This window comes from Nilaparvata lugens, chromosome 6, assembly GCF_014356525.2.
Source record: "Nilaparvata lugens isolate BPH chromosome 6, ASM1435652v1, whole genome shotgun sequence".
NCBI lineage: Eukaryota > Metazoa > Arthropoda > Insecta > Hemiptera > Delphacidae > Nilaparvata > Nilaparvata lugens.
This window is the reverse complement of record NC_052509.1, coordinates 15,459,954-15,487,940: the sequence shown is the minus strand read 5'-3', so window position 1 is coordinate 15,487,940 and position 27,987 is coordinate 15,459,954. Positions and strand designations below refer to the sequence as shown.

Below are 27,987 nucleotides of genomic sequence, written 5' to 3'. Positions count from 1 at the left end.
GAGTTAATCAGTGCACAGTGCACAGCTCGTAATTCTTTATTAATTCATACAATAAGTACATCATCATCAAAATGATAGGGAGAGAAAAAATAAGGTAACCTTGTGCTATTCCTCTCCCAAATATAGATAAGGTTACACATAGTCCTACATAGTACCATAGTCCCATAGTCCTTCAGGTACCTATGAACGTAGAGAGTGTTTCAAGTGAAATATTTATAAAAACCCTTTGGCTCTATCTTCAAAGTGATAGTTCTATATTAGAATTCTATCAAAATAGAAGAAAACAAAAGGATACTAGTTGATTCACTTTAAGAACTATTGAGTAGCCCTGAAAATAGTACTATATTGCATCACAATAATTCTAACAATATAGAATAGTATAGTATGTTCGATCGTGATCTCTACCGAATTTAAGCTCATCATATATTAAAACGAACCTAGTTTTAAAATACCTTGATCGAATTGATCAATGAGCTATGACTTTATTTAATGGCCTTTGGTCAATTTTTATCTGTGAAGTTTTCAATCCAAAAACAGTGATCTTTCACTTTTGTTAGTCTATGTTATTTGGGAAGAGAACAAGATAACCAGGAGCTAGGTGCACAGAAACGGAAAACTCACAATAGAAATTATTGAATATTCGTTGTAGAGAAAAAGCGTAATGATGTTTATTGAATTGATTTCACATCTATTCAAATATATAATTCATCAATAATAAGAATTGATTGTGAGAATTTATCGTACAACATAAATAATTTATTGTTATTATTTCAACATAATTATTATTCTCTACCACTTTCTCATTAACATTCATATTATTTATTTTTTATTCACTCTCACAAACAAGCAAAATTCCCAAATCTGGATTACTGAAGATATTAACACAATTCATACAAAACATAGTAAAAAATTAATCAAATACAAATATTGTAGAAAACGGTATGGTCGTCCATACAATTAATCAATATGTGATAGTCCTCATTTCTCTCACTTCAAATTTGAAAGAAATTTTCTTTTCCATTCAATTGTCCGATTCATTGATTCACTTCCTCACTGCAAGACTAGCCTAGAACTTGATGGCAATGGATATCAATATAAAATATGGTGTACATATTTTGAACAGTAGCGTTAAAAATGAACCAATATTTTATACAATGGGAAACTTTCAAACCATGATGATCATATGTAAGCCCTTAATATCATCAAGGATTTTTGAACTTGAGAGAAATTATTCGATACAGTTGTTATGAAACATGAAATACCTATAAACTTTATTTTCATTAACTGAAATACAGTTATATCACAAAGATCATTATTTCTCTATGTAACACCACATTGTCCATATTTAACAATTTTCAATATTTTTTTTTGTAAATTGTTATGCTATCTTTATCCACTTTTTTTCTGGGAAACGTTGGCAAAAGTCTCAACAACAGAAAAAAGAGTTTTCAAAATTACAGTCTACTGTATCTTGTCTGGCTCGCAAAAATAATGTGAGAACCAAAGTTATGAATTTGATTTTCGCCTGCGCCAATTTTGCGAGTAGAACTGATATTTTTCATGTCTTACAAAGCGCCAATGTGTAAAAGTTGAAATGTTTATTTGTTCAATTTAAGGAACTAATCTATGTAGTCTTCAGTCTCCTCGTTTGTTCTGCACTCCAGTGGTTTGGGGTTGAGAAAATTGCAGATCACTTGCTTCAGATCCCGCACCGCGTCATCCCTTAGGGTTTGGTTGTATACCTGAAACAATTGCAATATATTTGAAACAACTGCTGCACATACACATGCACTGAAAATTCAGTTCTAAATTCTTGATGAAAATTGAGAACTATTTGAGGGAGAAATAGAACTTCTTGAAAATATTCCTCGTGATCGTGATTCTACTTCAAAGAAAAAAAATCACTTGTATGTAATAAACGACAAAATTTGTATAAGTAGGTAAAGTCTGAAGGTCAAAGTGGGGCTGAAATTTCTATCAAAAGTGTTAAAAGACAATTATTAGTGGTGCTAAAAACTCTTGAAGAAATAGAAGAACTATTGGAATTTCTAACAAATATCAACAATACAGTTGAAACAGCCCAACTCTTATTATTAATTGAATAGACTTAAAACGTTGTCAAAAATCCACTTTAATTAAATAAAAATTAATATTTTACAGGAGCATGCTTTCGTGTGTGCTCACACATCATCAGCTGTAAGTTACAGTAAAGTTGGGAAGTAGAAAGATTCCAACTTAACAAAACCAAAGTTAAGTTGGAATCTTTCTTCTTCCCAACTTTACTGTAACTTACAGCTGAAGATGTGTGATCACACACGAAAGCATGCTCCTGTAAAATATTAATTTTCAATTTTTATTCAATTAAAGTGGATTTTTGACAACGTTTTAAGTCTATTCAATTATGGAAAAGTTCCACAACATCAACATTCACGCTACAATCTTATTATTAACACTACAGGATTCTTATACATGATCATTTCATATTGTAATTGGCGTCTTGATATGGTTTTTAAAGGCAACATTTTGTAGAGTAATATGGAGAGTTTTGGAAGCTATTTTTCAATTAGCTCCTATTCATACAATCAAGTGAGACTGAAATAAAAAATGTAATGATGGACTTTCACAAAGTTGCACAATTTTCGTTGTACAAAGTCCCATTGAACTCGCAGAATTGGTATTACAACTTACAAGTTGAGTAGAAGTCGTACAAGTTGATTAAATGTCTTACAAGTTGGTCAAGTCTCACAACTCAAGTGAATAAGTGAAATGAAACATGTTTCAGACAATTTTATCTTCCTTGAAAGTTTTGAAGGACGATATTGGAATTTGCAACAAATAGAAACAATCCACTTGAACCAGAGCATCGATTATATTATCATCAGTACTGTGACTCTGCACTACAGGATCATTTCACATGACGTCCACTGATATTGATTGAAGAAGGCAAGATGGGATTCAAAACCATAACTGAGCCAGATAACTAAAGTTAATAAAGATGAAGCAGTTTCCAATTCAAAACCATAAAAAACAAACAAAAAATTATGGTTGGTTCCTTTTATATAAAAGCCGTCCAACTAAAGTAGCCAGATAACTAAAGTTCAAGCACAATAAATAAATGAATAATGATAATTAAAATTTGAATTTTTTACCAATTGCAAAATTGAATTACTCACCCCATTGAAGACAATACTTGGCATCATTTTGATTTCGGGCTGGAAGTCACGTGTCCTATTGCCATAGCCGGACATCAGGTGCCTCCCCTCCTCACCTTTACTGCACTGCTTTATGTCCGCTTTTGTCTCCTGCGTTTTCCTTGTGCACTAGGAAACAAAAATTAAGAATACAATAATTAAAATTAACAAAAATTATTTGAAGTTGTGCATGTTTCATAAGTTTGGAACACATACCCTTTAGGTCTTCAATATTATTCAAGCTTGGAAGGTGTTCAAATATCTTCGACTTAATTCTTTCGATTCGGTCCAACTAGGAATGGGGGAGTGGTCCTGAAATACTAAGCAATCGGTTTGTGCTAGAGAAAATTGGTGTGAAAATTACAAATTTAACAATCTGTAATGGGAATAGAGCTGTTACCTGTCAATAATTCACAAATACACTACTTGTATTTTGTATTCACACAGAAACGATACGATACAAACAATTTACATAATATTATACAGAAACTGAAAGAGAAAAAACATTAAAAATTAGAAAGAAACTTTCAAATCACCTGCATAATATTATAGGATTAGATGTTTATTCTGCGATAGAGGATAAAGAACATAATAATTGCAGAAGATAAGCTTGTAAAATGAACCATTCAGAGAAACTTTACACATTTTTTCTAATAAACAGGCACAATAGAACGATGGATGACCCTTTATTTGTCTGAAATGATAGAACTTGAAACGAATTAATCTGGAGATTCATAACTGGGTTGTGGATCTAGGCTGGAAGAGTCATTGTGAGGAATTGGAAGGTTGATGATCAGAGATGAATTAACCAGAAGTTTCAGATGAGTTCGGAACCACCAGGATTTGATTTTAAAACTCATAACTGATAATTGGTGGAACTGGCTCTCATAGCGGTCACCCGAACAATGGGTTCCTTGAGAGATCGTCGCTTATCCAATCTGAGAGATTATAATTGATAAAATAGAGAAAAATAACTTGAAGTTTAAACAAAAATTGATGTAAAAACAATGTTTACAACTCACTTTTCTGAAGAAGAGTTGTTCCTGTTCATTAGCCATAAGACAGCCGATTATGTTGACGGCCTTGACAATGGGTAGTTTGTCGAGGACACAGGCGTGGTACATGTTGTAAGTACATTCTTGACTCCCATGCTGACAACTGAAGTACCACGTGTCATTCTCATAGGATTGCTGCAAAATTCATTCCGGAAGGTGAGTTTATTTTCATGAATTAATTCAACTTATACTAACTTATGAACTAGTATTCATGTAAGAACAATGCTTTACTGTCCTTCAATGTTGTTATCCATCACGAGCTGCTTACTAAAAAATCAGGAATTTCAGGAATAGTATCAGGAAAAAAAGTATCAGGAATTTGTGAAAAATGGTGTCAAAAGTGTTTCTAGTTTGAGTATCTTCTCACGTTTTAAAATTTTTAATTATTATAATACAGTATTTTTCAGTTATTAGTGATGATTTAGTGGAGTATTCTCATTTAATTTGGTTTTCAACTTTCCTAAATTCTAAATTCCTAGTTTATACATATTTTGGACTCGAAATTGGACAAAAATCGTGAAGTGTTAACATAACCTATTTTTTGGAAAATTTCTATCTAAATTTGGGAAAGGAACAGTTTTGGGCTTTAAGCCTGTTGTTCCTTTCCCAATCATTCATAGTTGAGAATGACATTGTAGCCAATGTATCAATGTATAAATAAATAAATAATACTATCAAATCAATTTTTTGTGTTATTTAATAGAACGACTAGCAGTCAAATTTCTTCAATAAATGAATTTATTCACTAAAGATCTCGTTGTCACAGTACAGTAAGTGAATAAATTCATTTATTGCAGAAATATGACTGCTATTTGTTCTATTTAACAACAAAAAGTGATGCAATAACGTCCTAAACCAAATTAAATTTATTGTTGTTAGCTTTTTTACTGTGTTTTTATACAATAGCTTGCCATATACAATCGATAATTGTAATAGTAGACTTATGAAAATTGAATTCACGCAATATAGAAACCAAAGATAATCAACATTCTTGCTCTAGCATTAAATTTTTTTCCTACCTATTAAAATAGCATGGAAAAGTAAACAAATAGCAGAGTACAGTTACTGGAATACCTACAAACTAAAAAAGTGATTTATTTTTTCTTTCGGGCTACTCTTAAATATAAATAAAATTTATAAATCCAAGTACCCTTTTAATGTAATTAAAATTGTTCAATCACGACATGTTTCGGCTATAGAATGCCATTATCAAGTGATTGGAAAATAATAAGAAAACTTTAGAACTACCAATTAATTCTAGAATTAAAATTAAAAATTTACTTAGATTTATAATTTTTATTTATAAAATAAATACAGTACTAATTTATATTTATCTGTTGTTGATGAAGTTTCAAGCAAACTTAAAATTATGATGGTTTAGTTTGTAGGTATATTTCATAATAAAAGTCTACCAGCAGTTACATTTTAAATATGTTTGAATATTTAGCAATCTTTTTATCATTTTTCAATTAATGGGGAAGTAAAATTTCAATTTAAAATTGATTGAAGCACGGAATAAGCATACCAGTAGCATACAAGTAGTGCATACATCTACTATACATAATAAGCATGCAAGTAGCGCTTCTTTCCTCTGTGATTGAAGTAACCAAAGTATCAAAATTAATTTTGATATTTCAATATTTAGGGGGTTGAAGTTTCATAGTAAGTACTTTAATTGAAATTAATTCAAAGAAAAATACAAATTACTAACTTTTTCACTGTTGTTCTATTCACTATTGTGTTTCCATTCTATTCTCACTCAGACAGATCCTTTTAATTACAGAATTGAAAGAGAAACACTTGTTCACCATGTTGTGTCCTTTTGATTAACCCAATAAACTCAAGTGAATAAACAATGATGTAATAATTTCTCAACTGAATTTGTAGGCATTATCTGGATAGATTTTTCATTTTATTTTTCTTCATTTGCAGATTCTTTCCTGCGAGCTTATCAGTCGATTAAACTATAGATTAATTTGAATGGGTTTTCAAACACTCTGCATTCGAAAAAGCAGTTAGTTACGGCGTGTTATGGCAAAAAAAGAAAGTTGTTTCACGTTCAGTGTCAACATTCAACCTTAGAACAACTCTTTCACAAATGATGCTTGTTACCGTAAAGAATAGTCTTGGATGGGTGCTGGTCTCGATTGGTGCTATGCTATGCTAAATGCTTTACAGGAAGTGAGCTGATTCAATCGATTTTCTATACAGTAAGGTAAGAATTCAATTAAATTTCAAAACATTGAGTAAGTACCAAATTTTAGTGACAATAATTTATTGTTTTTCGACATTGTTTTAAATATATCACGATACAAAACTGTTGGGTTCTTAGCTACGGTACCTAATATATTCTAGTTGCAGTAGCCTACCGGTTTTCAAAAAAATCTAATAATGACTTTCAGCTTTAATAACAATACTCACTCAGCTTGCCTATCGCTCGTTACCTTTCTGTCTATTTTTAGTTATAGTTTAGTGTTAAAAATTTGTGTAGTTGATTTTTGAATATCTTTTTTAATTAGTGCTGAATAATTGTTGAGTTAATTTATTGTTGATTGTTAAGTATAGCGTTGAATTATTGTTATATTACATGCAAACATAAATCTTTTTTCAATGTGCATTAAAATTTTGGAATTGAAATTTACCCAAATTCATTTAATCTATCAAACTTTATAAATCCGTTTGTCATCACTAGTTTATTTGTTCATAGACAACATATTTCTCATTAGTCTACGATAGGCCCTATAGGACTTCTAGTTCATAACAGTTGGATAATTCAACAACTCATTGTTGGATATTATTTCTAATCTTCTTTGACACATACACATTAAATTGATCTCCCTCCAAAATTAAATATTCTTATAAATAAAAATAGAAATCCAAGTACCCTTTTTAAAATTCTTTAGTCACAACAATAAATTAGTCCAAGATGTTGTGACTAAACAGTTTTAAAAAGGATAATTAGATTTCTATTCTTATTTATATTCAAGAGTAGTCCTAAAGAAGAAAGAGAATTAAATAATCTTGTATAGGCTGCTTAATCATTTCACTGTAATTAAACTAAATTTATTTCATCTTTGAACTTATTAGTTTTACTATCATATAAAGTTAGTTCCATTAAACTAAATGTATTTACCTCGGCAAATCCATAAGGAACTAGCTCTATATTGAGGTAATCCTCAAATAGTGGCCAGACTACAGGTAGTTGATCTCTGAAGAAGTTTATTGAATATGGGCACAGCGCTTCGTAGAATACGGTCATGTTTACTTTCTGAAACACAGAACCAATTTTAACAAAACTATCACTCAACGTTTATTTTGTCAATATTGTTTTAAATTTTAATGGCAATCCATGAAAATACTAATTTCAAATGTTCCTGCATAATACATTCCATTTTATTAGTCTACATGGATGAATAATAATTGAATTTGAATCAAATGTATTTCCCTATAAATTTATGGTACCGGAGGTTTTTTTATAAAATCGCTATTCTAGAAATTATAAACTTTATTAAGAAAAATATTATACACACTGAATCTTAGTACAATAATATTATTAATCATTCTGCAATATGATTCCTTAGTAATCTGTGTAATTTATGTTTTATGCCTATTAGCTTTCAAGTGATAAATCTTGATAATACAATGGTTACCTTCCAAAAAGCTTGAAATTTCTCGGTGCAGTAAACATAATAGCTTGAATAATGAGTGCAATAAGTTATTTATTTTGAAAATACCGGTACATAGTTATTTCCAGTGCGTGGTGTGGGAGTAATGGAATGAACACTCATGCATTCCTAAATACTCAATTTATATTTATAAATTGTACTGACATTCTATATTTTAAAAAGCTTCTCACTGATATTTTCCCAGTCAATTCAACTTAGAACCTATTGTTGAAGTGAATCGGTGCTTGTTAAAAATAATAGGTGCTTGTTAGAAACTTATTGACTAACTTAATTTTTCATAGATACTTACTTAGTCGTCAAGTTAAAAAATAATTTGATGCATTTGAAAGTCAGACGGAACTATTGATTGATACATTCCGATCTTAAAATTGTTATCGTCAAGTATGTGAGTATTAATGAGTATGAAAGTAGATCATTTTTATTAGAAATTTATATAGAGAGAATAATAATTAATATTTATCATTAAAGATAAATAACGTTTTGTTATAACTTACTTGTCTAGTGACCACTGGTTGAGCTGATGCTAGGTAGACTACAGAAAGCGCTATAGCCGCCCTTAGACCTATCATATTTGTTATGAAGAAGTTGACTTTCCTGTTGATAAAGAGAAAAATATTAAAAATCTACAAAAATATTCAACAAAGGATAAAACAGTAAATAATAAAACGATTAGATTGTCAGTGAGAATAACTGTTAATACTGTAGTAGAACAGTGGGCATAGGAATACAATTGAAAAGATTTTTCTAAAAAGGTAAATTACAAACATTAGATTTGAAAGAGTTATAAGAAATGTAAAGAATTTTTTATTTACAAACATCTATGTCTGTTTTTAACATTTGAAGAGAGATTAAATGTTAAATAATTATTGTGAGTAATTTCTGATAAAAGCGTTGATCCTCCACTCCTCCGTTGAATGCTGATCCTCCACTGTGCATTCATTTTCTTACTTGGGAGACCTTTTTTTCAAAACATGTAAATATAATTGGCTCATGACAAATGAAAAAAAACATCGAAGAAAAAACTAAACAAAAAAGGTGAAGAACAAGTAGCCTTCTAGTACAGTATAGTGGACATATAGTCTATTAGTACAGTATAGTGGAGCACTCGTCTGCTCTGTCAATTACTGTCCATCCCAATGGTTATTACTTTACTGGCCTCCTTGTACACAATTTATAGTCGGTAATAATTTAGTTCTTAAACTCAGTACCAAAGAAAAAGCAAACTTGCTAGTAGCTCTGACTATAGAAAGACTATATCCTTTCTATAGTCAAAGCTAATAGCTAAAAAAATAATATTGCTTGCATACTTGCTTGTAAGTTATGAATATTTTTACCAAGGGTAAACCTCTCCTGGTTCTCTTTCTTATTCTTTTTTCTTTATTATATCAGTTATGTCTTAGATTTATTATCTTTATCTATCATACTGAATAATTATTTGAATCTATAATCAGAATGCTGAAGTAGAATATTTCCTAGTAAGAATTACAAGTATTTGTCTTTTGTCTGCTCTTATTAATTGATTTTGACTAAGATTCTAGGTATATTCTTCCTGATTTGATTTGAGTTGAGTGTTATGTGGAATGAGTACGTTACGGGTGAATGAACTGATCAGAGCAGTCCTACACGTACATCAAAATAATTTTGACATCAATACTTGTAGAAGTTTTCTCCTATCTATCGGATATGATTTTTTAACTCTACTGTGTCTGTAATTAAGGAACTGGAATAATCAAATAATATATGGTTTTTAAAAATAATTATTCATTTTAACACACTTATAAACATAATTTTTAAAAGTTATAGGCGATGTGCGCTGTACGAGCTCTGGCAACAATTGACTGACTGACAAAGTGACAAAACCAATATCTAGTATAATAATACCGTGCTGGATCAGCATTATCTAGGGGGTTACCAAATGGGGGTAACTTATTATGTATCGCTGCCATACAATCTTTAATAAATAAATAATTTATTAAAAAAAAAAACGTTTTATGCAAACTAGATTCTTTCCATCTACTGAGTCTTCTTTGATTCTTGTAGTCTTATTTTTAAATTGTTCTACAATTAGGGATTATTTTCATATTTTAATATCAATAAATAATTTATTATCTATTTTGAATGGATACAATATCCACCTGAAACTGTAGTTTCATGGAAATGTTTTTTTATGGAAATTAATATGGAACTGATTGTATTCAACATTGCTTCTAAATATTTAAAATCATATGAATTGTTTTAATACTTTCATAATAATTGAACATACACTCTTGTATATTCATTAAAATATAGCACAAACACATTAAGTTAACATTACTATTCGGCTTCTATATCTGAATATTATCAATTAGCTATTAATGCAAGTATCGACCTATGAACCCAGCGTGGACACTTTTGTTTGATGATCATGAGTGAACGTGATCAATCCATTATTTACCGTTTATCGATAAAATATCGTAGCACAAACAATATATGTTCTGTATTGTTTAGGATTAAGGTTTTAATACAACCCTAATATATAGTTTGAATATTGACACTGTAGTATACGGCTACTATTCAATTAATCAATCAAAAGTACTCAAGCAATCAATCAATCAATCAATAGTTGGGAATAGTCAAAAAATGATATAAACCGACCACCCTACTATTGGCATCATCTATTTTTCTTTATCATGTATGAGAACAGACATAAGATATTTGTGAGCACTAAATACATAATTTACATTATCAATACAATGCAAACACTTTTGACCCATTTTCTTTAAATAGAAAGTAAACCATTCAATATTTCAATTAGAACTTAAATGTGGGAGTAACTAACATTCTTAAGAGTGTGTTTCATTATGACCTCCTGTAAGTGAACATTGAATACGAGAAAAACTCCATCTAAATATCTTCTCAAAATAAGTTTATTTCACATGATAAACATAAATTCTTGAAAGAAAAACCGTATTCAGCTTTACTACATTCATTACTGTACTGTAGGTCTATAATACACTACCTATTATTCATAAGAAATTTTAAATTTTCCTGTAAATATGTTATTTTCAATTATTATCCTATTTCAGAAAAATAAGCTTTTCAATTACAACATTTTATCGACTAAAATTTTGATTTACAGACTAAATCCTCTGATATTATCTGACATTTATATTCGATGTCAAAGTTTAATAATTGAAACCAAGATAAATTCTTCGACCTTTGTTACCCACATACTTTCTGATCCCTCAAACGAAAGAAATCTAGTACATCGATAATGTATTTTCCTCCATTGTATGTTAAGATAAGTCTTGTATCTATCAGGGTCGTAATGTGGTGATTTTTATATTGCAGTTACCGAATCGAGCATTTTATAAATCTGACGTTGTTTCTGAGCAAATAACAAAAAAGTGCTCACGATGTTCCAAAGCCAGTAAAACACGTTTTCTAGGAGCGCAGCACACGACCGAGAGAGAGAAGCAATTTTGTTTGTATTCTAATTAGGAAGATTATAGGGAAGTGCTGGCTGGCTCTAGCTTGGAAGTGGAACTCACCATCTGAATTTAGAATAGTCACTAGACTTCCTCTATCAAACGAGATCTACTGCCTAAACCAGTGAGTACTTCCCTTTTGTTTTCAATTTTTAATACTATTTATTTGCACATTCATCAAAACAATAAGTCTAGTCAGCAAGTGAAAATTCTCTTCTACAGATAATAGGTATTTATATTATCTGTAGTAACAGTAGTAACTGGAAGTAAGTAGACCTAATTCTATATGATGTTCAGTTTATGTTCTATATAATGTCTATACTATTATAAATGAAAAGTTTCAGTTTATGTTCTATATAATGTCTATATTATTATAAATAAAAAGTTTAGTATATCAACTGAAACAAACTTATCAACTACTTACAACTTGTATATCTCCTTCTCAATATCATTTATGCTGAAATTAATTCTGATACCTATTCGCATTGTAATCTGTACAATATTGAGTTCACTAGAAATAGATTATATTAATATTTAATTCTCTGGACTTTGATTTATTTCAAGATTGTCGTTTGAATGTATCCTTTTTTAATGTGAATATCTCTAGGGATTAATTGACATGAGCACAAGTTTTGATGAACTGTTCAAAAATCATGCAATAGTTGTATGCAATCAATAGCCTGTTGAGACTCTTGATTTGAGCATTAAAATTTATTTTTGGTGTTTGAAATTTTCCTGTCAATATTAAATTCTAGTTTGTCTAGTTATAAATTATTTCATAACACATAAATTGATTGGAGTAATTATTAGAATATTAAGTATTCATGACCAATCACACTAATTACTTGTAAAAAACTTGAATTTTCCACTTTTTACCTTAAATTTCCAAGTTATCCTTGAACGTAATAAACCTTGTATCCCATTATATCCCTAACCATCAGTTATAAGGTGCTTGTAATTGGTACTAGGAAATCTTCTACTTCAACATACTGATTATAGAGTTTCATGATAGAAATTAATTGATTTACTCACGTCAATTCAGATGAGAAGAATTTAATTCAATGTAATAATCTAAAACCATACAAAAGTTTCATTTGTAAGATGAAATTTATCTCTCTACTAATGGTTGAAGACAACCTAATTGATATTTCATAAGCACTATGTCCTTTATAGAAGTTTCTATAGTATCGAATTTAAAATTGAATATCACCAATCACGATTATTTACTGTTGAGAATGTCTACACATATTATATAGTATTAAAAGTTCATGGTGAATTATTATTTACTCTTTAAGAGCTAAAATGATAACTGATGATAAGAGGACTTCCTCTTGAAGTGAATCAATCCTGAATACAAATTTGTATTGTTTTCTGTAAGTTTTCAAGTATATAGTAGGTATTTACAAAGTTGAAATAATCCTCCCCACAAAGAACTGATATTCAAATGATGGTAAAAGTGTATTCCCCGTCAAAGTAATCATAAATAGCTGTACATTTGTTGTATTAGTTTTCTGAAAGTTTTCGAGTTATATGGGCTCATATAATTTTCCCATAAAATCTTACATTAAGTGATCCATCTATAGAATAGAATAGAGGTACATTTGTTGTTGTATTACTTATCTGGAAGTTTTCGAGAGAAAGTTTGAAGTTCAGTACGGGGTTCATATAACTTTTCCATAAAATCCCTCATCAAGTTACTAATGTATAGCAGCTCTTGTTATTTATTTCTATGAGAAGAACAATTCAACCAACTCACCCAATCATCTCTGTATCCTTGTAAATCCCTCTTAAAATTGTCAACTTCTCGAGTAAAGTCACCAACAATCGTTTCCTCGATTTTCCACACACTTCTATCACAAACAAATAATAGCCTATCACTGTGACTGTAAAGTTTAGTCAGGTCGACTGTTGGAATCGCCACAATTACACATATTTGTCTCAAGGGTTATCAGAGCAACAGCTGCACGAGACGAAGTTCGATGTCTGACTGACCAAAAGAAAACTGAGTAAACATTTCACTCCAATTAATTATTATTTACCGCTTATCAATGATTATTTTTCCTTATGACTCGTCAAATTTCAGAGGCGCTAAATCTCTTAAAAATGCATACTCTACAACTGCATCAGACTGTTGATAATTGCTACGGTTTAAAGTTTACTTCATTTATCTTAGTTGATTTAAATTGATTATGGGGACGTTATTGAAGTTAATTGATAAGAGTATTTTTTTATTAAAATTTATCTAGTTTAATGATGGTAATGAATGTTTGTCTACATAAGATTACGGTTAACGAATATTGAAATACTTCGTAATTATTTTTGTAACTTGAAATTGGAATTAATTATTTAATTAATAACTTTGGAAATAATCATTTTATCAAAAATTGAAATTATTAAAGATACTTGATAATATTGTTACGGTCCATAGTTTATTTCTTATTTTTTAGTAGATAATGGTACAGTGTACCTCATAGATTTTGTTATATTTTAAAAACTATTGATTGAAAAAGTTGACGAAATTTGAATATGTGAGATTTTTCGAGTTTGATGTGTCTTCTCAAATGATAATAATGTATTTTATCACTAGCAGTCTAGTAGATCAGCCCAGGCTTTAATAAATATAAGCATGTTTATTGTTTAAACTCAAACAACATTATCAAAATATAAATATCTTTGAATAAGCATTTGGAAACGATAATTTTGAAAATGTATATACTATTCAACATCAGTTGAAAATCAATACTTTTGACAATGTACTGGTACCGTATTCAAAAATTTTTCATGAATGATAGATGATTCTTATTCAAAAAGAAGCTTTTTTCTTATTCTGTTCTTCTACATACTTCACTTTATTCCTGTTCTGGTACGGAGACCACCTAGGTCCTCCATGTTTAAATAATACGTTCATAGTTCTTGTGAGATGGAAGTAACCACAAAAAGGATTACACCTTGCCAATTATATACATATTAGAAGAAGTTAAAGTTCTGGGTGTGATGATTGACAATGTATTGTCCTGGAGACCTCACATAGAATATCTTAGGAGGAAGCTGAATTTTTGTAATAAGAAATTTAAGGTATCTGTTGAATTTTCATAATTTGAAAAATGTATACTACGCGTTGTTTCATTCCTTGATTTCTTACGGAGTAACATTCTGAGGAAATTCTGTTGAGTCAATCGAGATTTTCAGATTACAAAAATGGGCTGTAAGGGTGATGATGGGTGAGACAAAGAGGACAAGCTGCCGTCCATATTTCAAAACGCTAGAAATACTACCACCTCCAAGCCTTTTCATGTTAGAATGTATTTGTATCATTAAAAAGAACGAAAATAATATGATTAGAGGGTCTTTGATACATTCTTATGACACACGGAGACGTCACCGTCTCAGAGATGAACAGCATAGAACCACACTATATGCTAAGGGGGTTGAAAGTTTAGGTATTAATCTTTATAATGCCTCACCTGATAACATGAAGGGGCTGGAGTCGAAGAGATTCAAAATGGAATTGAGGAGGGAGCTGGTGAGAAGCATTGCTTCTATTCCATTTCCGAATTCTACGATCACTTTGCAGGCACCAGAGAATCGACTTCAACTCTATCGATTCGTTAATTCGTTGAATTAGGAAACTGAATTTCAGTGAAAAATTGACAAATCCTTATTTTAAAACTCATTACAAGCTGTGAACTACTTTACACTTTACTGTTATTTCATGTGAAATAATAAAAAAACAGCTACCAAGTACTGCGAAATTTGAATATTATTGAAACTTAGTATGAGAATATTTTATTCAGGATGAGAATTTTTCCATTAAATGTCATCGAATGTACTAATTACTTAATTCATTCTCTAGTCCTTTTGATGAAACAACTTGTTCACTCATTCAACTATTCACTTCCGGTTGAGAATATAAATTGAAGGAATATTGCTGAAAATATTGCATGTACTAAAACTGTAGATTTTCAATTCAATTTGAAAATTATGTTTTGAAATCAGAAAAAAGCATTTCAGTTATTGATAATTTGTTAAATTTCCTGTTGAAATAAGTTCTATCCAGTATTTTCCAGTTTTTGAAGCACCAAATACCTTACTCTCAACAAATGATTCATGAGAGTTACTAAAAAATATTCGAATTGCTGTATGGTAATCTATTGAATAAAAGTCAACGCTCCCAATATAAGGTCATGTCAAGTGCGCTGTGACAATACTATAAAAACATATTTTACTCATTAAAAGTTGTCATATCAATATTTTTTGAGGATGAAACATACACAACGATATCAGTTTCCTTGTACATAGTGCAATACGGTAATACATTTTTTTTATGAAATGAACAAACAATGTAATTGTAAGTGCAATAAATTAAACAATTGGTAATTCAATATCAGTAATGAAATGAGAAATACGATTCATTTTTATTATTTTGTGGAGTATCTATCTGATAACTTAAGCGTCTGAATGTTCTATGGACTTTATGATTGGTTATAAAAATTGAGAGACCAGTTGCACAAAAGCCGGTTAAATTTTAATCGTTATTAATTCCATGAGAACCAATCACAGAAGCCGTCATATAAAAAAGGCCTTCGCTCTGATTGGTTCTCGTGAAATTAATCACGGTTAAAATTTAACCGGCTTTTGTGCAATTGGCATTGAGTTTTTAAAATTATGAATTGTCTACTAATCAAGATTGAAATATTCCTTGAAAAGGGCAACAAATGATATGCCTATAAGAATATATTTTTTCTGTTGCAGTTCAATATGATGTTAAAAATCGCATTACTGTTTGGTTTGATTGCTATCTCGTCTGGTGAAGATGCAAAAGAAGTGAGTACTAGATAATTAAAATGCATTCAAACATCTACTAAAAATTGCCCAATTTTTCAATAGATACTTTACACTTTGATAAAACCTATTCATATTTAATAAATCTAATTTAATAAAACTATTTAAAACCTACCTGTATTAGAAGAGCCGTTTAATCATTTAGCAAAACTCTGAATATTTGTGATGGACACAAGTTCTTTAATTTGGAACTAAGAATGCTGTTTGTGGCTTCAACTTTTTCCTGCATAGTATAATAGTTATTGGTGCATCATCATTTCTTTCCAAACTAGTTACAACGTTGCAGGACTTACATTTCCGATTATTATACTGAACTATCAAAGCTTTTAATATCCAATATATTATATTAGCTCTTCAAGTTGTGAAGTCCACAAATGAAATGCTTCCACTGCTGTATTTTCAATTCACATCTTAAGAAATGTAACAAAGTGTATGTTCGTAATTGCTACATTCTGATTTTTTTCAAAATGTCTCAATATTTTTCATAATTCCTATGGAAAATCATATTTTTGATAATTCATTTTCAGATTCGTTACAATCAATTTGTGAAGGCTCAATGAGTATATAATGAGTATAATAGCCTATGCTGATTTTGATTACTTCATTTGATCTAAAACAAAATTTACAATTATCAAATTATCTTTTTTTTTTATTTATTTCCAGAAAGTTCAAGTGACAGTTTTCTATGAAAGTCAGTGTGGTGACTCAATTCGATTCTTCAAGAGACAAGTGAAACAAGCCTATGACGTACTCAACCAACACATTGATTTTGAATTTGTTCCTTACGGCAAAGCAGTGGTAAGTTAATACATTTTCACTGTATAGCGAGCGTATTTAACACAAAATGTTCACTTATTTAGTCCGATAATTTCGGATTTGCAATGAAGCCCGTCTTGAAGAATTATTGAAAAATTCGGGGAAGGAACAGTTTTGGGCTGCGCCTGTTGGTCCTCCCCTAATTATTTTAATGAGTATTTTTTTATCTTGAATCAATAAATTAATTATGAATTAATAATAAATGTCTGCTCTGCTGATCACAGAAAGTATACTACACAGTTTGTTCGTATGGGAGTGTTCACACATATTCATTCTTCCAATGTGCGAATAGTTCTATAAGAATCAATGGTATTTCTGCATAGGAGACCAGGAATTTATCGGAAAGGAGACTTGAGGCGAACGATTCGATATAGTTCTAATAAGTCTACTGCCAAATTATACTCACACACAGTTGCACAAAATTCTGATACCCTATCAGAAAAACCTTCTCTGATTGGTTTTCGTGAAATTCAATCATGATTAAGATTTAACAGGCTTTTATGCAACCGGGTCATAGTGTTATATTTGATAAGCAGAAACAAGACCCACTTCTTTAATATTTCATATTAAGTGCCGTTTGCACATTGCCAGTAAATAAAATTTCATTTAAAACAGGATTAAATCCATATAAAGTCTCGTTTGTTTTATGTGGTTCATTTTGTAAGCCACCATTTGATTAAATTGAGTTTTGGCTTCTACTGTGCAAACTAAGTTGGATACATATATCACATCCGATTTTTTCACCCTTAAGAATTTCGATAGAAAATATAAATGGTTTACTTGTTATTTATAGCCTACTAATTTTTGATTGGTTTCCATGTTATGTTTTGCAGCACGAGAAGCTAAATGACAACTACAAGTTCACTTGCCATCATGGATCCACAGAATGTGATTACAACAAAGTACAGTCATGTGCGATCAAGTACAGTCCCGACCAGAATACAACTGTTTCGTTCCTCTCCTGTGTGATGGGCACTTACCAGCAGAGCTCTGTTCTGGAATCGGTGAGTACAATTTACATTTAAATTATAATTACAACAATAATGTATAATATAGAATAAAGGGCGAATTGATGAATAGAACGTTTTAAAGATTTAGTCATATTAGTCCTGCAATACGAAACTGCTACACACTAGACTGAGACTATCACATAGCACTGCTTGCTAGAGAACAGGATGCAGTGTGTAAACTGCTAGTGTGCAGCAGTTTCGTATTGCAGGACTAATATGACTAAATCTTTAAAACGTTCTATTCATCAATTCGCCCTTTATTCTATATTATCTTCTATATTACTTACCATCACTTTGGACTTTATACATACGTGGTTGAAACCGTCACGGTCACACAAGGCTTTATAACTGTACCGTACTTATTTTTATAGCGTTCAAAATTTTGATCATTGATTATAATGATAAGTCTTTGCAGCTTTAATTGACCGAGCGAAGTGAGGTCTAAGATTCAAGTCGACGGTTTGGCATTTCTCTTAATGTTTAAATGTTTATATATTGCGCATTTACGGTGAAACGCGGTAATAGATTCTCATGTAATTTGACAGGTATGTTCCTTTTTAAATTGCGCGTCGACGTATATACAAGGTTTTTGCAAATTTCACATTTCAAGGATAATACAAAAGGAAAAAGGAGCCTCCTTCATACGCCAGTATTACCGTAAAAATCAGACTATAGAATTATTCATCATAAATCAGCTTTCTAGTGGACTATAATACTACCCGTTCAAAAACATCGAACATCTTGAAAATATGTATCTTTCCATCAACGTTGTAGACCGTTGCAGCAAGATTATTGATAACAGCGCTCACACTCACACTCCGGGACGTCACGTCACGGTACGATGGGACAGAAAACTCTATGTTTATTTAAGATTTTTTAAAAACATTTTAAATTGATAAATTATTTATTAATTTTTGAGAAAACATAACATCAGGTCAATGTAACTTACTGAGCGCGAGGTCTACTGTTCACAGAACTACTAGTATAATAAGATTGTAAAATTGGAATAATTAATTCGGAATTATCTTGTAGTAGACCTCTGATGCAATTTATGTAGGCTGGTGAACCAACAAAACCAAATTTGGCCTCTGATCTGTATATACCTAGTTGTTATCAATAACAAATACGAGGATTATAAATTATGAACAAGGGAAGGGTAAGCCATATTATGGCGAGAACTGCATATTTATTTGCTAATCAGAACCCAGTAAAAGTAAAAAAGAAAAGTGCTTGATGAGAGATAATTGTATAGCCTATAATAGTTTGACTTTCAACTTTCGAATTGTTGGTTTTCCAAAATTATTCTGCATTCAAGTAGAGTGATTAAAGCATATGATGCTTCAATAATGAATAAGAATGCGTCAATAATGCATTGATGTTGGTTCCAATGTCGTTAGGCTATTTATTAACATTCCGTGTCCTTGAAGAATTTTCATTTGAATAAGAAAGGATAGAAGTATAAAATATGATAAGGAATCTTACCATACTCTTGCTGAGGATGTATGTAGCCTACTGAAAACTTCCAAAGAATTGTGATAAAGTTTTCTTTATTTTTTTTACTTGTCGTTGACTAGTCGAAAAGTACGCTGCATTCTCTCGTTGACTAGAGCTGATTGATACGGTCTCACTCTTATAATATGTGTAATAACATTATTTATACGTTCACTGTGATAATTTACCTTGTGCTTCTCAATTCTAGTGTGCAAAACAAAGTTCATTAGATTTGGGAAAACTGAACGAATGTGCCGCAGGAAACGAAGGAGACGAACTTCACGCCAAACATGGAGACAGAACTAACAGTTTCCGTCCTTCAGTCTCATATGTTCCAACAATCGTCTTGAATGGGGTGAGTAAATAAATAAAATAAATAAATATCTTTATTTGCAATCGGGGCCACACCCCATACAAAGTCACAATCATCATGATACAAACAGACAAAATACACAAACAATATGGAAACATTGATTATAATTACAACAATGTATAATATAGAATAAAGGGCGAATTGATGAATAGAACGTTTTAAAGATTTAGTCATATTAGTCCTGCAATACGGAACTGCTACACATTAGACTGAGTCCCCCTGCTTGCTAGGGGATAGGATGCAGTGCTATGTGATTGTCTCAGTCTAAAGTGTAGCAGTTCCGTATTGCAGGACTAATATGATTAAATCTTTAAAACGTTCTATTCATCAATTCGCCCTTCATTCTATATTATCTTCTATATTATTTACTATCACTTTGGACTTTATACATGCGTGGTTGAAACCGACACGGTCACACAAGGCTTTATAACTGTACCGTACTTATTTTTATAGCGTTTAAAATTTTGATCATTAATATACAAGTCTTTGCAGCTTTAATTGACCGAGCGAAGTGAGGTCTAAGATTCAAGTCGACGGTTTTCATTTCTCTTAATGTTTAAATGTTTATATGTTGCGCATTTACGGTGAAACGCGGTAATAGATTCTCATGAAATTTGACAGGTATGTTCCTTTTTAAATTGCGCGTCGACGTATATACAAGGTTTTTGGAAATTTCGCATTCAAGGATATAAGGATAAAAAAGGACGGAAAAAGGAGCCTTCATACGCCAGTATTACCGTAAAAATCAGACTATAGAATTATTCATCATAAATCAGCTTTCTAGTGGACTATAATACTACCCGTTCAAAAACATCGAACATCTTGAAAATATTTATCTTTCCATCAACGTTGTAGACCGTTGCAGCCAGAATATTGATAACAGCGCTCACACTCACACTCCGGGACGACACGTCACGGTACAATAGGACAGAAAGCTCTATGTTTATTTAAGATTTTTTTACACATTTTAAATTGATAAATTATTTATTAATTTTTGAGAAAACATAACATCAGGTCAATGTAACTTACTGAGCGCGAGGTCTACTGTTCACAGAACTACTAGTATAATAAGATTGTAAAATTGGAATAATTAATTCGGAATTATCTTGTAGTAGACCTCTGATGCAATTTATGTAGGCTGGTGAACCAACAAAACCTAATTTGGCCTCTGATCTGTATAAATAGTTGTTATCAATAACAAATACGAGGTTTATAAATTATGTACAAGGGAAGGGTAAGCCATATATTATGGCGAGAACTGCATATTTATTTGCTAATCAGAACCCAGTAAAAGTAAAAAAGAAAAGTGCTTGATGAGAGATAATTGTATAATAGCTCGACTTTCAACTTTCGAATTGTTGGTTTTCCAAAATTATTCTGCATTCAAGTAGAGTGATTAAAGCATATGATGCTTCAATAATGAATAAGAATGTGTCAGTAATGCATTTATGTTGGTTCCAATGTCGTTAGGCTATTTATTAACATTCCGTGTCCTTGAAGAATTTTCATTTAAATAAGAAAGGATAGAAGTATAGAATAAAAGTGAATCTTACTATACTCTTGCTGAGGATGTATGTATAGCCTACTGAAAACCCCCAAAGAATTGTGATAAAGTTGAATAAGTTTTCTTTATTTTTTTTACTTGTCGTTGACTAGTCGAAAAGTACGCTGCATTTTCTCGTTGACTAGAGCTGATTGATATGGTTTATTTTGTTTATTATTGATATGTCTAAATGTTGCGCATTTACGGCGAAATGAGGTAATTAATTTTCATGAAATTTGACAGGTCAATGTCAATCCTTATCAATCCTTTTAAAATTGTGCGTTGACGTATATACAAGGTTTTTGGAAATTTTTCATTTCAAGGATAATATAAAAAGAAAAATCAGACTATAGAATTATTCATCATAAATTAGCTGTTAAGTGATCTAGAATACTATCCGTTCAAAAACATCGAACATCTTGAAAATGTATCTTCCCATCAACGTTATAGACAGTTGCAGTCAGACCTGATAACAGCGCACACACTCACATTCCGGGACGACACGTCACGGTACGATGGGACAGAAAACTCTATGTTTATTTAAGATTTTTTTAAAACATTTTAAATTGATAAATTATTTATTAATTTTTGAGAAAACATAACATCAGGTCAATGTAACTTACTGAGCGCGAGGTCTACTGTTCACAGAACTACTAGTATATGATTGTAAAATTGGAATAATTAATTCGGAATTATCTTGTAGTAGACCTCTCATACAATTTATGTAGGCTGGTGAACCAACAAAACCAAATTTGGCCTCTCATCTGTATAAATAGTTGTTATCAATAACAAATACGAGGTTTATAAATTATGTACAAGGGAAGGGTAAGCCATATTATGGCGAGAACTGCATATTTATTTGATAATCAGAACCCAGTAAAAGTAAAAAAGAAAAGTGCTTGATGAGAAATAATTGTATTTAATAGCTCGACTTTCAACTTTCGAATTGTTGGTTTTCCAAAATTATTCTGCATTCATGTAGAGTGATTAAAGCATATGATGCTTCAATAATGAATAAGAATGTGTCAGTAATGCATTGATGTTGGATCCAATGTCGTTAGGCTATTTATTAACATTCTGTGTCCTTGAAGAATTTTCATTTAAATAAGAAAGGATAGAAGTATAAAATATAATAAGGAATCTTACCATACTCTTGCTGAGGATGTATGTAGCCTACTGAAAACTTCCAAAGAATTGTGATAAAATTGAATAAGTTTTCTTTATTTTTTTTACTTGTCGTTGACTAGTCGAAAAGTACGCTGCATTTTCTCGTTGACTACAGCTAATTGATACGGTCTCACTCTTATAATATGTGTAATAACATTATTTATACGTTCATTGTGATAATTTACCTTGTGCTTCTCAATTCTAGTGTGCAAAACAAAGTTCATTGGATTTGGGGAAACTGAACGAATGTGCCGCAGGAAACGAAGGAGACGAACTTCACGCCAAACATGGAGACAGAACTAACAGTTTCCGTCCTTCAGTCTCATATGTTCCAACAATCGTCTTGAATGGGGTGAGTAAATAAATAAAATAAATAAATGAATATCTTTATTTGCAATCGGGGCCACACCCCGGGGTACAAAAGTCACAATCATCATGATACAAACAGACATAATACACAAACAATATGGAAACATTGATTATAATTACAAACAGGATATTCATTCAATTGAGTGAAACGTCATGATTAAATTATTGCTGCGATTGTTAAAAAGACTCACTGCCGGCTCAACCTGTTACGCTTAGTATCTCTGATCTTATTTTGAGCGCCTCTACTGTAAAATTGAACACGGAATTTATTTTTTCTACACTCAAGTTGGATAGCAGTACCATTACTTTATTTGCGTCATTTACAATATTCTGAGTAAATTTGGCAGTGAATTGCATCCTGATGTGGCAATACATGGGACATACTAATAAAAAATGTTCTACGGTCTCATCAGTTCGAAAGTTGCAGATTGGACAGTGCTCTTTGCAATTTATCCAAATACCGTTCCCTTCAACATACAGGTAAATACTCAGGTCGTTAGCCAATCTTAGTTGGGATAAACAACGAATCTTCGAAAAGACCAATCTAAATCTGAACTGCTCACCTAAAATGAAATTTGGATTCAACTGCGTGTATCTGGGAGAGGATTGGGAATCGATGGCTCTACCTACATCTAAGTTGTACAGATTACCACAATATGCTTCTATAAGCTCCTCATAGTGTTGTTTCAAAGCATTCACATCAATACTATAATTCGTCCACAAATTTTCAGCTGAGGCATTGAAAAACTGGCTTTTTAGTGAATGTACCCAATTGAATCTGAGCTTTGAATTATCTATTCCTCCCTGCGCTAATTCTGATACCATAATATCGTAGCACTTCCTAGGGTATCTACTATTTGGCATTTCCAGTATTCGAATCAACCATTTGACGGCTTTACAGAACACAATGAAAGCCAATTTGAACCTTCCTGAACATACCCCATATTTCAGAGTTATATAATACTCCCGGTAATAAGACAGTCTCAAATAACTTTATTTTACTCTCCCATGTATTGCATTTCGCCTTAGCCAGAGCATATCTAATAGCTGCACCAATGCTCTTTGCCTTTGTACACATGGATGAGCAAAAATAATTGAATCTACCTGAACTGGAGAACTCAACCCCCAAGTATTTATACGTTTTTGCGATTTCTATTTTGTCGTTGAGGTAGTAAAAAGGTAAAAACTTCCCTAATCTTCCTTTGTGGAAAGGTATCACCTTTGTCTTATCCGTATTTATTTTTAATTGTATGCTCTCACAGTAGGTCTCCAAGCACCGAAGTTTTCTACGCATATCTGAAGAACTGTCAACCAAAATTACAATGTCGTCCGCGTACTGGAGCATGAATACATCAAACTGGCCATTCATATTTACACCGTGTAAACCCTGATTCCTGAAATAATCCTCTATATCGCTTACATAGAGAGAGAAGAGCAGCGGACTGATGGAATCGCCCTGCAAAACACCCCTCTCCACAGGAATGATATCATCACCTACTTTTAATATTGCATGGCTATACAAATGATCGAGCAATCTGATCATTTTACTGCTAACTCCCATGCTTCCAAGCTTGTACCACAATTTAGAGTGGGGGACATTATCGAACGCAGCCTGGAAGTCAATAAATAGTGCAAATATATTCCTATGGCGCATTTCAACATAATGTGTTTTTACGGAATGCAAAACGAAAAAATTGTCTACACAACCCCTATCCTTTCTGAAACCACATTGGCCTTCTGGGAGCACGTTACACATTTCTGCCCACGTCGCGAGTCTAAGTTCCAATACTTTTGTAAATATTTTAACCATAGTATTTAAAAGAGCTATCAATCTGTAATTTTTCGGATCCTTACAATCGCCTTTCTTGTGAAGGAAAAATACTAAAATATTGAAACATTCCTTGGGCATTTTCTCTTCTTCAAATACTTTTTTTAGCAGTCTTAAAATATAATTTCTCCATTGCGGGGGGAGGAATTTGAAAAACTCATAGGTAATGCCATCAGTTCCGGGAGCTTTTCCTGAGCTTAATATTGCAAGTACACGACTCAGTTCATTCATAGTTATTTCTGAATCCAGACATGGATGAGCTACGTCTTGAAAAGTTGGTACTGGAAAATAAACATCACTATACTTGGTAAGCAAAAACTCAGACCAAGTTTGAAAATCAATCATATTAACTCTCACAGGTTTTCTATGGAAGTATGCTACTGCTTTCCAAAATTCTTTTACATTTCTACAGTTGGAAAATTTATCTCTAATATTATTAATATATATCATTTTCTTATTGTAAATGAGTGGGGTGAATAAACTAAAATAATCATTGAAAACCACTAAATTAGACCAATTATCAATGCAAATAATTCAATCGGCCTTCCAAGTTTTGCTATTAGAACTTTAGATGCATTAAGGACGTTACCCCAGTGAGTCTTTTTATTAGAAAATATTCCAATTTTCACTTTTTTACAGTTGAGAAGTTATTGGAGAAGTATTAATAATACTGGTTGGTATGATAGTTATGATAAAAGGATAATAGGTAGAAGACAATATCATTCATGCTTCGTTCCCCCTCTCACCGATTCACCCTTATTATAATATTGGAGGAGAAGAGCTCTCCTACTTCTAGAGCCCAGTTGCTGTATGGACTTCGAAGCATGCAGCCCCGTTCATGTTTTCCCGCAAATGTGTATTTCAAGAGAGTACCATTTATTCACACAGTTCAAATTTCTCATTTGTATATTTTTCAGTTTAGAACTCGGTCCTCCCAGTTCAACAAAACCTACTCTAAAACATGGTACGCCATAGTGGAGTAGGTCAATTTCCACACAGAAAAAACTAAACAAGTAGAGGACACATTATACGATTTCTTTGTAACTAACTATTGTAATTTATCTAATATTTTGTGTAATTGATGTTGTAGCTTTAGTTTTTTTTTGGGAATTAACATTTATTTTATTTTTTTTAGTGTGTGAAAGTTACCCCCTCTTCCACTTGGTTTATTTTATCTATTATGAAGAACAACTCATAAATATGACACATCAAATATTTCCTACTCCTGGTAATAGTGTACAGTCGTCACAGCACATTTTGGTGTAGCCTATGCTGAAAACTGAATTTTATAAATCCTGTTAATCAATTTGTAACAAAATGTTTCCTCACATCCGATTATGATACAGATTGGTACTGGTAGACTCAGCCCCGGGCTTAGGTGAATGGCACCCTGGGAAAATGTTCTACTGGCGCCCCCCTTGTAACTATAATGTAAAAGCAAATAATCTATGCTACTTATATTTTATGAAGTGAATAAAAAGAGATAACAAGATCACATCTTTCACACAAGACTGTAGAGCTCTTAACATTCTCCAGATGAATTAAAACGGAAAATCTTCTCTCTGCAGAGCAGTTGGTGATTGCTCTGTTTAGAAAAAAATATTGTAACAGCTACTTCAAGATTTGAGAAAGTTAACTTAATTCATGTTCTATAATCTAATCGAACACGTCATGGATTCCACCAAGTTCTTCCTGGTCTCCATAACATTTTGAAGTGCAGCCATTAATTTTCAAATTCACTTCTGTCATTAGGGTAGAAGGTATAAAGTTTATTCGCAGCTTGTGGTATGGCCTCTTTCTGTAAACCTTTTTTAAAAAGAGCAAAGAGTATGGTATTTAAATCTTATCAGTTAAATTTTCAAAAGCTAATAGTTCATAAGATATCAGCTTATAATTCTCATGTTCCTTACTATTTACATTTTCCATTCCCGGTAGCTTGTATTATATTTTCATGTTCTGTTCTATGCATTTTTGAAAATCTTGAGTCAGATATTTCAAGAGAGTATTTTGATTCTCTATATTATTTTCATCATCTCTTATTTGCGCCCTCGAGAATTTGGCGCCCTGTGCAATTGCCTAGTGTGCCCATTTATAGCCCGGGGCCTGGATAGACTGTAATGTGCAAAATGACTCAAATAATTCAATTCCTAACTCAAACACTAAGGCCCTAATTTTAATTAAACCAGAGACAAGAAATATACGCTTATCCTTTATCTATGATCCATGTGACTCAACTATCAGTTGAAAAACTAAAACAATCATCTCATCGTAGTTGTCATGTATGAATGATCATTTTCAAACATATTACAGGTTTTTATGAATCAATCAAACCATTAGTTATCGTTGGTGAGGTTGTATAGCTGTAAATATTTTCTTTTTCTTGCAGGTTTACGATAGCACAACACAATACGAAGCTGAATACAATCTGCTGGCAACCGTTTGTAAAAAGTTGAAAACCAAACCAGAGGCTTGCAAGACATCGTAGAAAAAACTTGAAAAGAAAACATTCCAAACTTCTTTGCTGATATTCACTGAGCAGTTTCATGATACATTGGTTATTTTGTTTGATCCACACCAATAGTTACCAACTAGTAAGCTGATTGAAATATCTGATAAACAAGAATGATGTGTATGTGATGGTAGTTGCAATAGTACAAATTACTCTTTTATAAATATTAAAAACGTATCTCCTAGTTGGTTTTCAGTTTTATAATAATATTTGAATGTGCAATATTTGTGTGTTGAAATATTTGGTAGGTGCAATAGTACAAATTACTCTTTTATAAATATTAAAAACGTATCTTCTAGTTGGTTTTCAGTTTTATAACAATATTTGAATGTTTACCAATGTGCTAACTTTTCATAAATTGATATTAAAGATACGTTTTTATAGTTCAACAATGTTCAGCAACAATATTTCTGAAATCACAGTGTAATCCAATAGATTTCTTGAAACTGCTAAATCAATATTCAAGTAAATAGTAAAGAATAGGTTTCTTCAATTTTATCAAACGGAGCAACTAGATCTTTCTAATCAACCCCAATTATGCTTGTTTTTTGAGAGAGACAAAACATTATTTTATTGGTATATTGATAGTTACATATTTCTCCGTTGTTTTAACATCAGTTTCTTTACTGGACAAACGAAT

The 27,987-nt window shown here is 31.6% G+C and overlaps 2 protein-coding genes across 8 annotated transcripts; one reads left to right on the top strand and one right to left on the bottom strand.

The window, feature by feature from the left end:
* Positions 1 to 20: 20 nt before the first annotated feature.
* On the bottom strand, positions 21 to 13,524 carry LOC111044149 (gamma-interferon-inducible lysosomal thiol reductase-like). The gene is made up of 6 exons (XM_039430221.1): positions 13,156 to 13,524; positions 8,427 to 8,526; positions 7,380 to 7,514; positions 4,214 to 4,381; positions 3,174 to 3,320; positions 21 to 1,742 (listed from the first exon to the last, which is right to left on the bottom strand). Exons 1-6 carry the CDS (start codon positions 13,161 to 13,163, stop codon positions 1,620 to 1,622), a joined length of 681 nt encoding a protein of 226 aa, XP_039286155.1. The 5' UTR covers positions 13,164 to 13,524; the 3' UTR covers positions 21 to 1,619.
* On the top strand, positions 6,173 to 27,531 carry LOC111056243 (GILT-like protein C02D5.2). Of its 7 annotated transcripts, none has more exons than XM_039430222.1 (7): positions 6,173 to 6,461; positions 11,263 to 11,523; positions 16,152 to 16,223; positions 16,905 to 17,039; positions 17,891 to 18,061; positions 22,847 to 22,993; positions 27,225 to 27,531. In XM_039430222.1, exons 3-7 carry the CDS (start codon positions 16,158 to 16,160, stop codon positions 27,321 to 27,323), a joined length of 618 nt encoding a protein of 205 aa, XP_039286156.1. In that variant the 5' UTR covers positions 6,173 to 6,461; positions 11,263 to 11,523; positions 16,152 to 16,157; the 3' UTR covers positions 27,324 to 27,531. The 7 variants fall into 7 exon arrangements, with proteins under 7 accessions (XP_039286156.1, XP_039286158.1, XP_039286157.1 ...); XM_039430224.1 differs by lacking the exon at positions 22,847 to 22,993 and adding an exon at positions 19,767 to 19,913 and having other exon boundaries at positions 6,184 to 6,461; XM_039430223.1 differs by having other exon boundaries at positions 6,184 to 6,492.
* Positions 27,532 to 27,987: the final 456 nt, after the last annotated feature.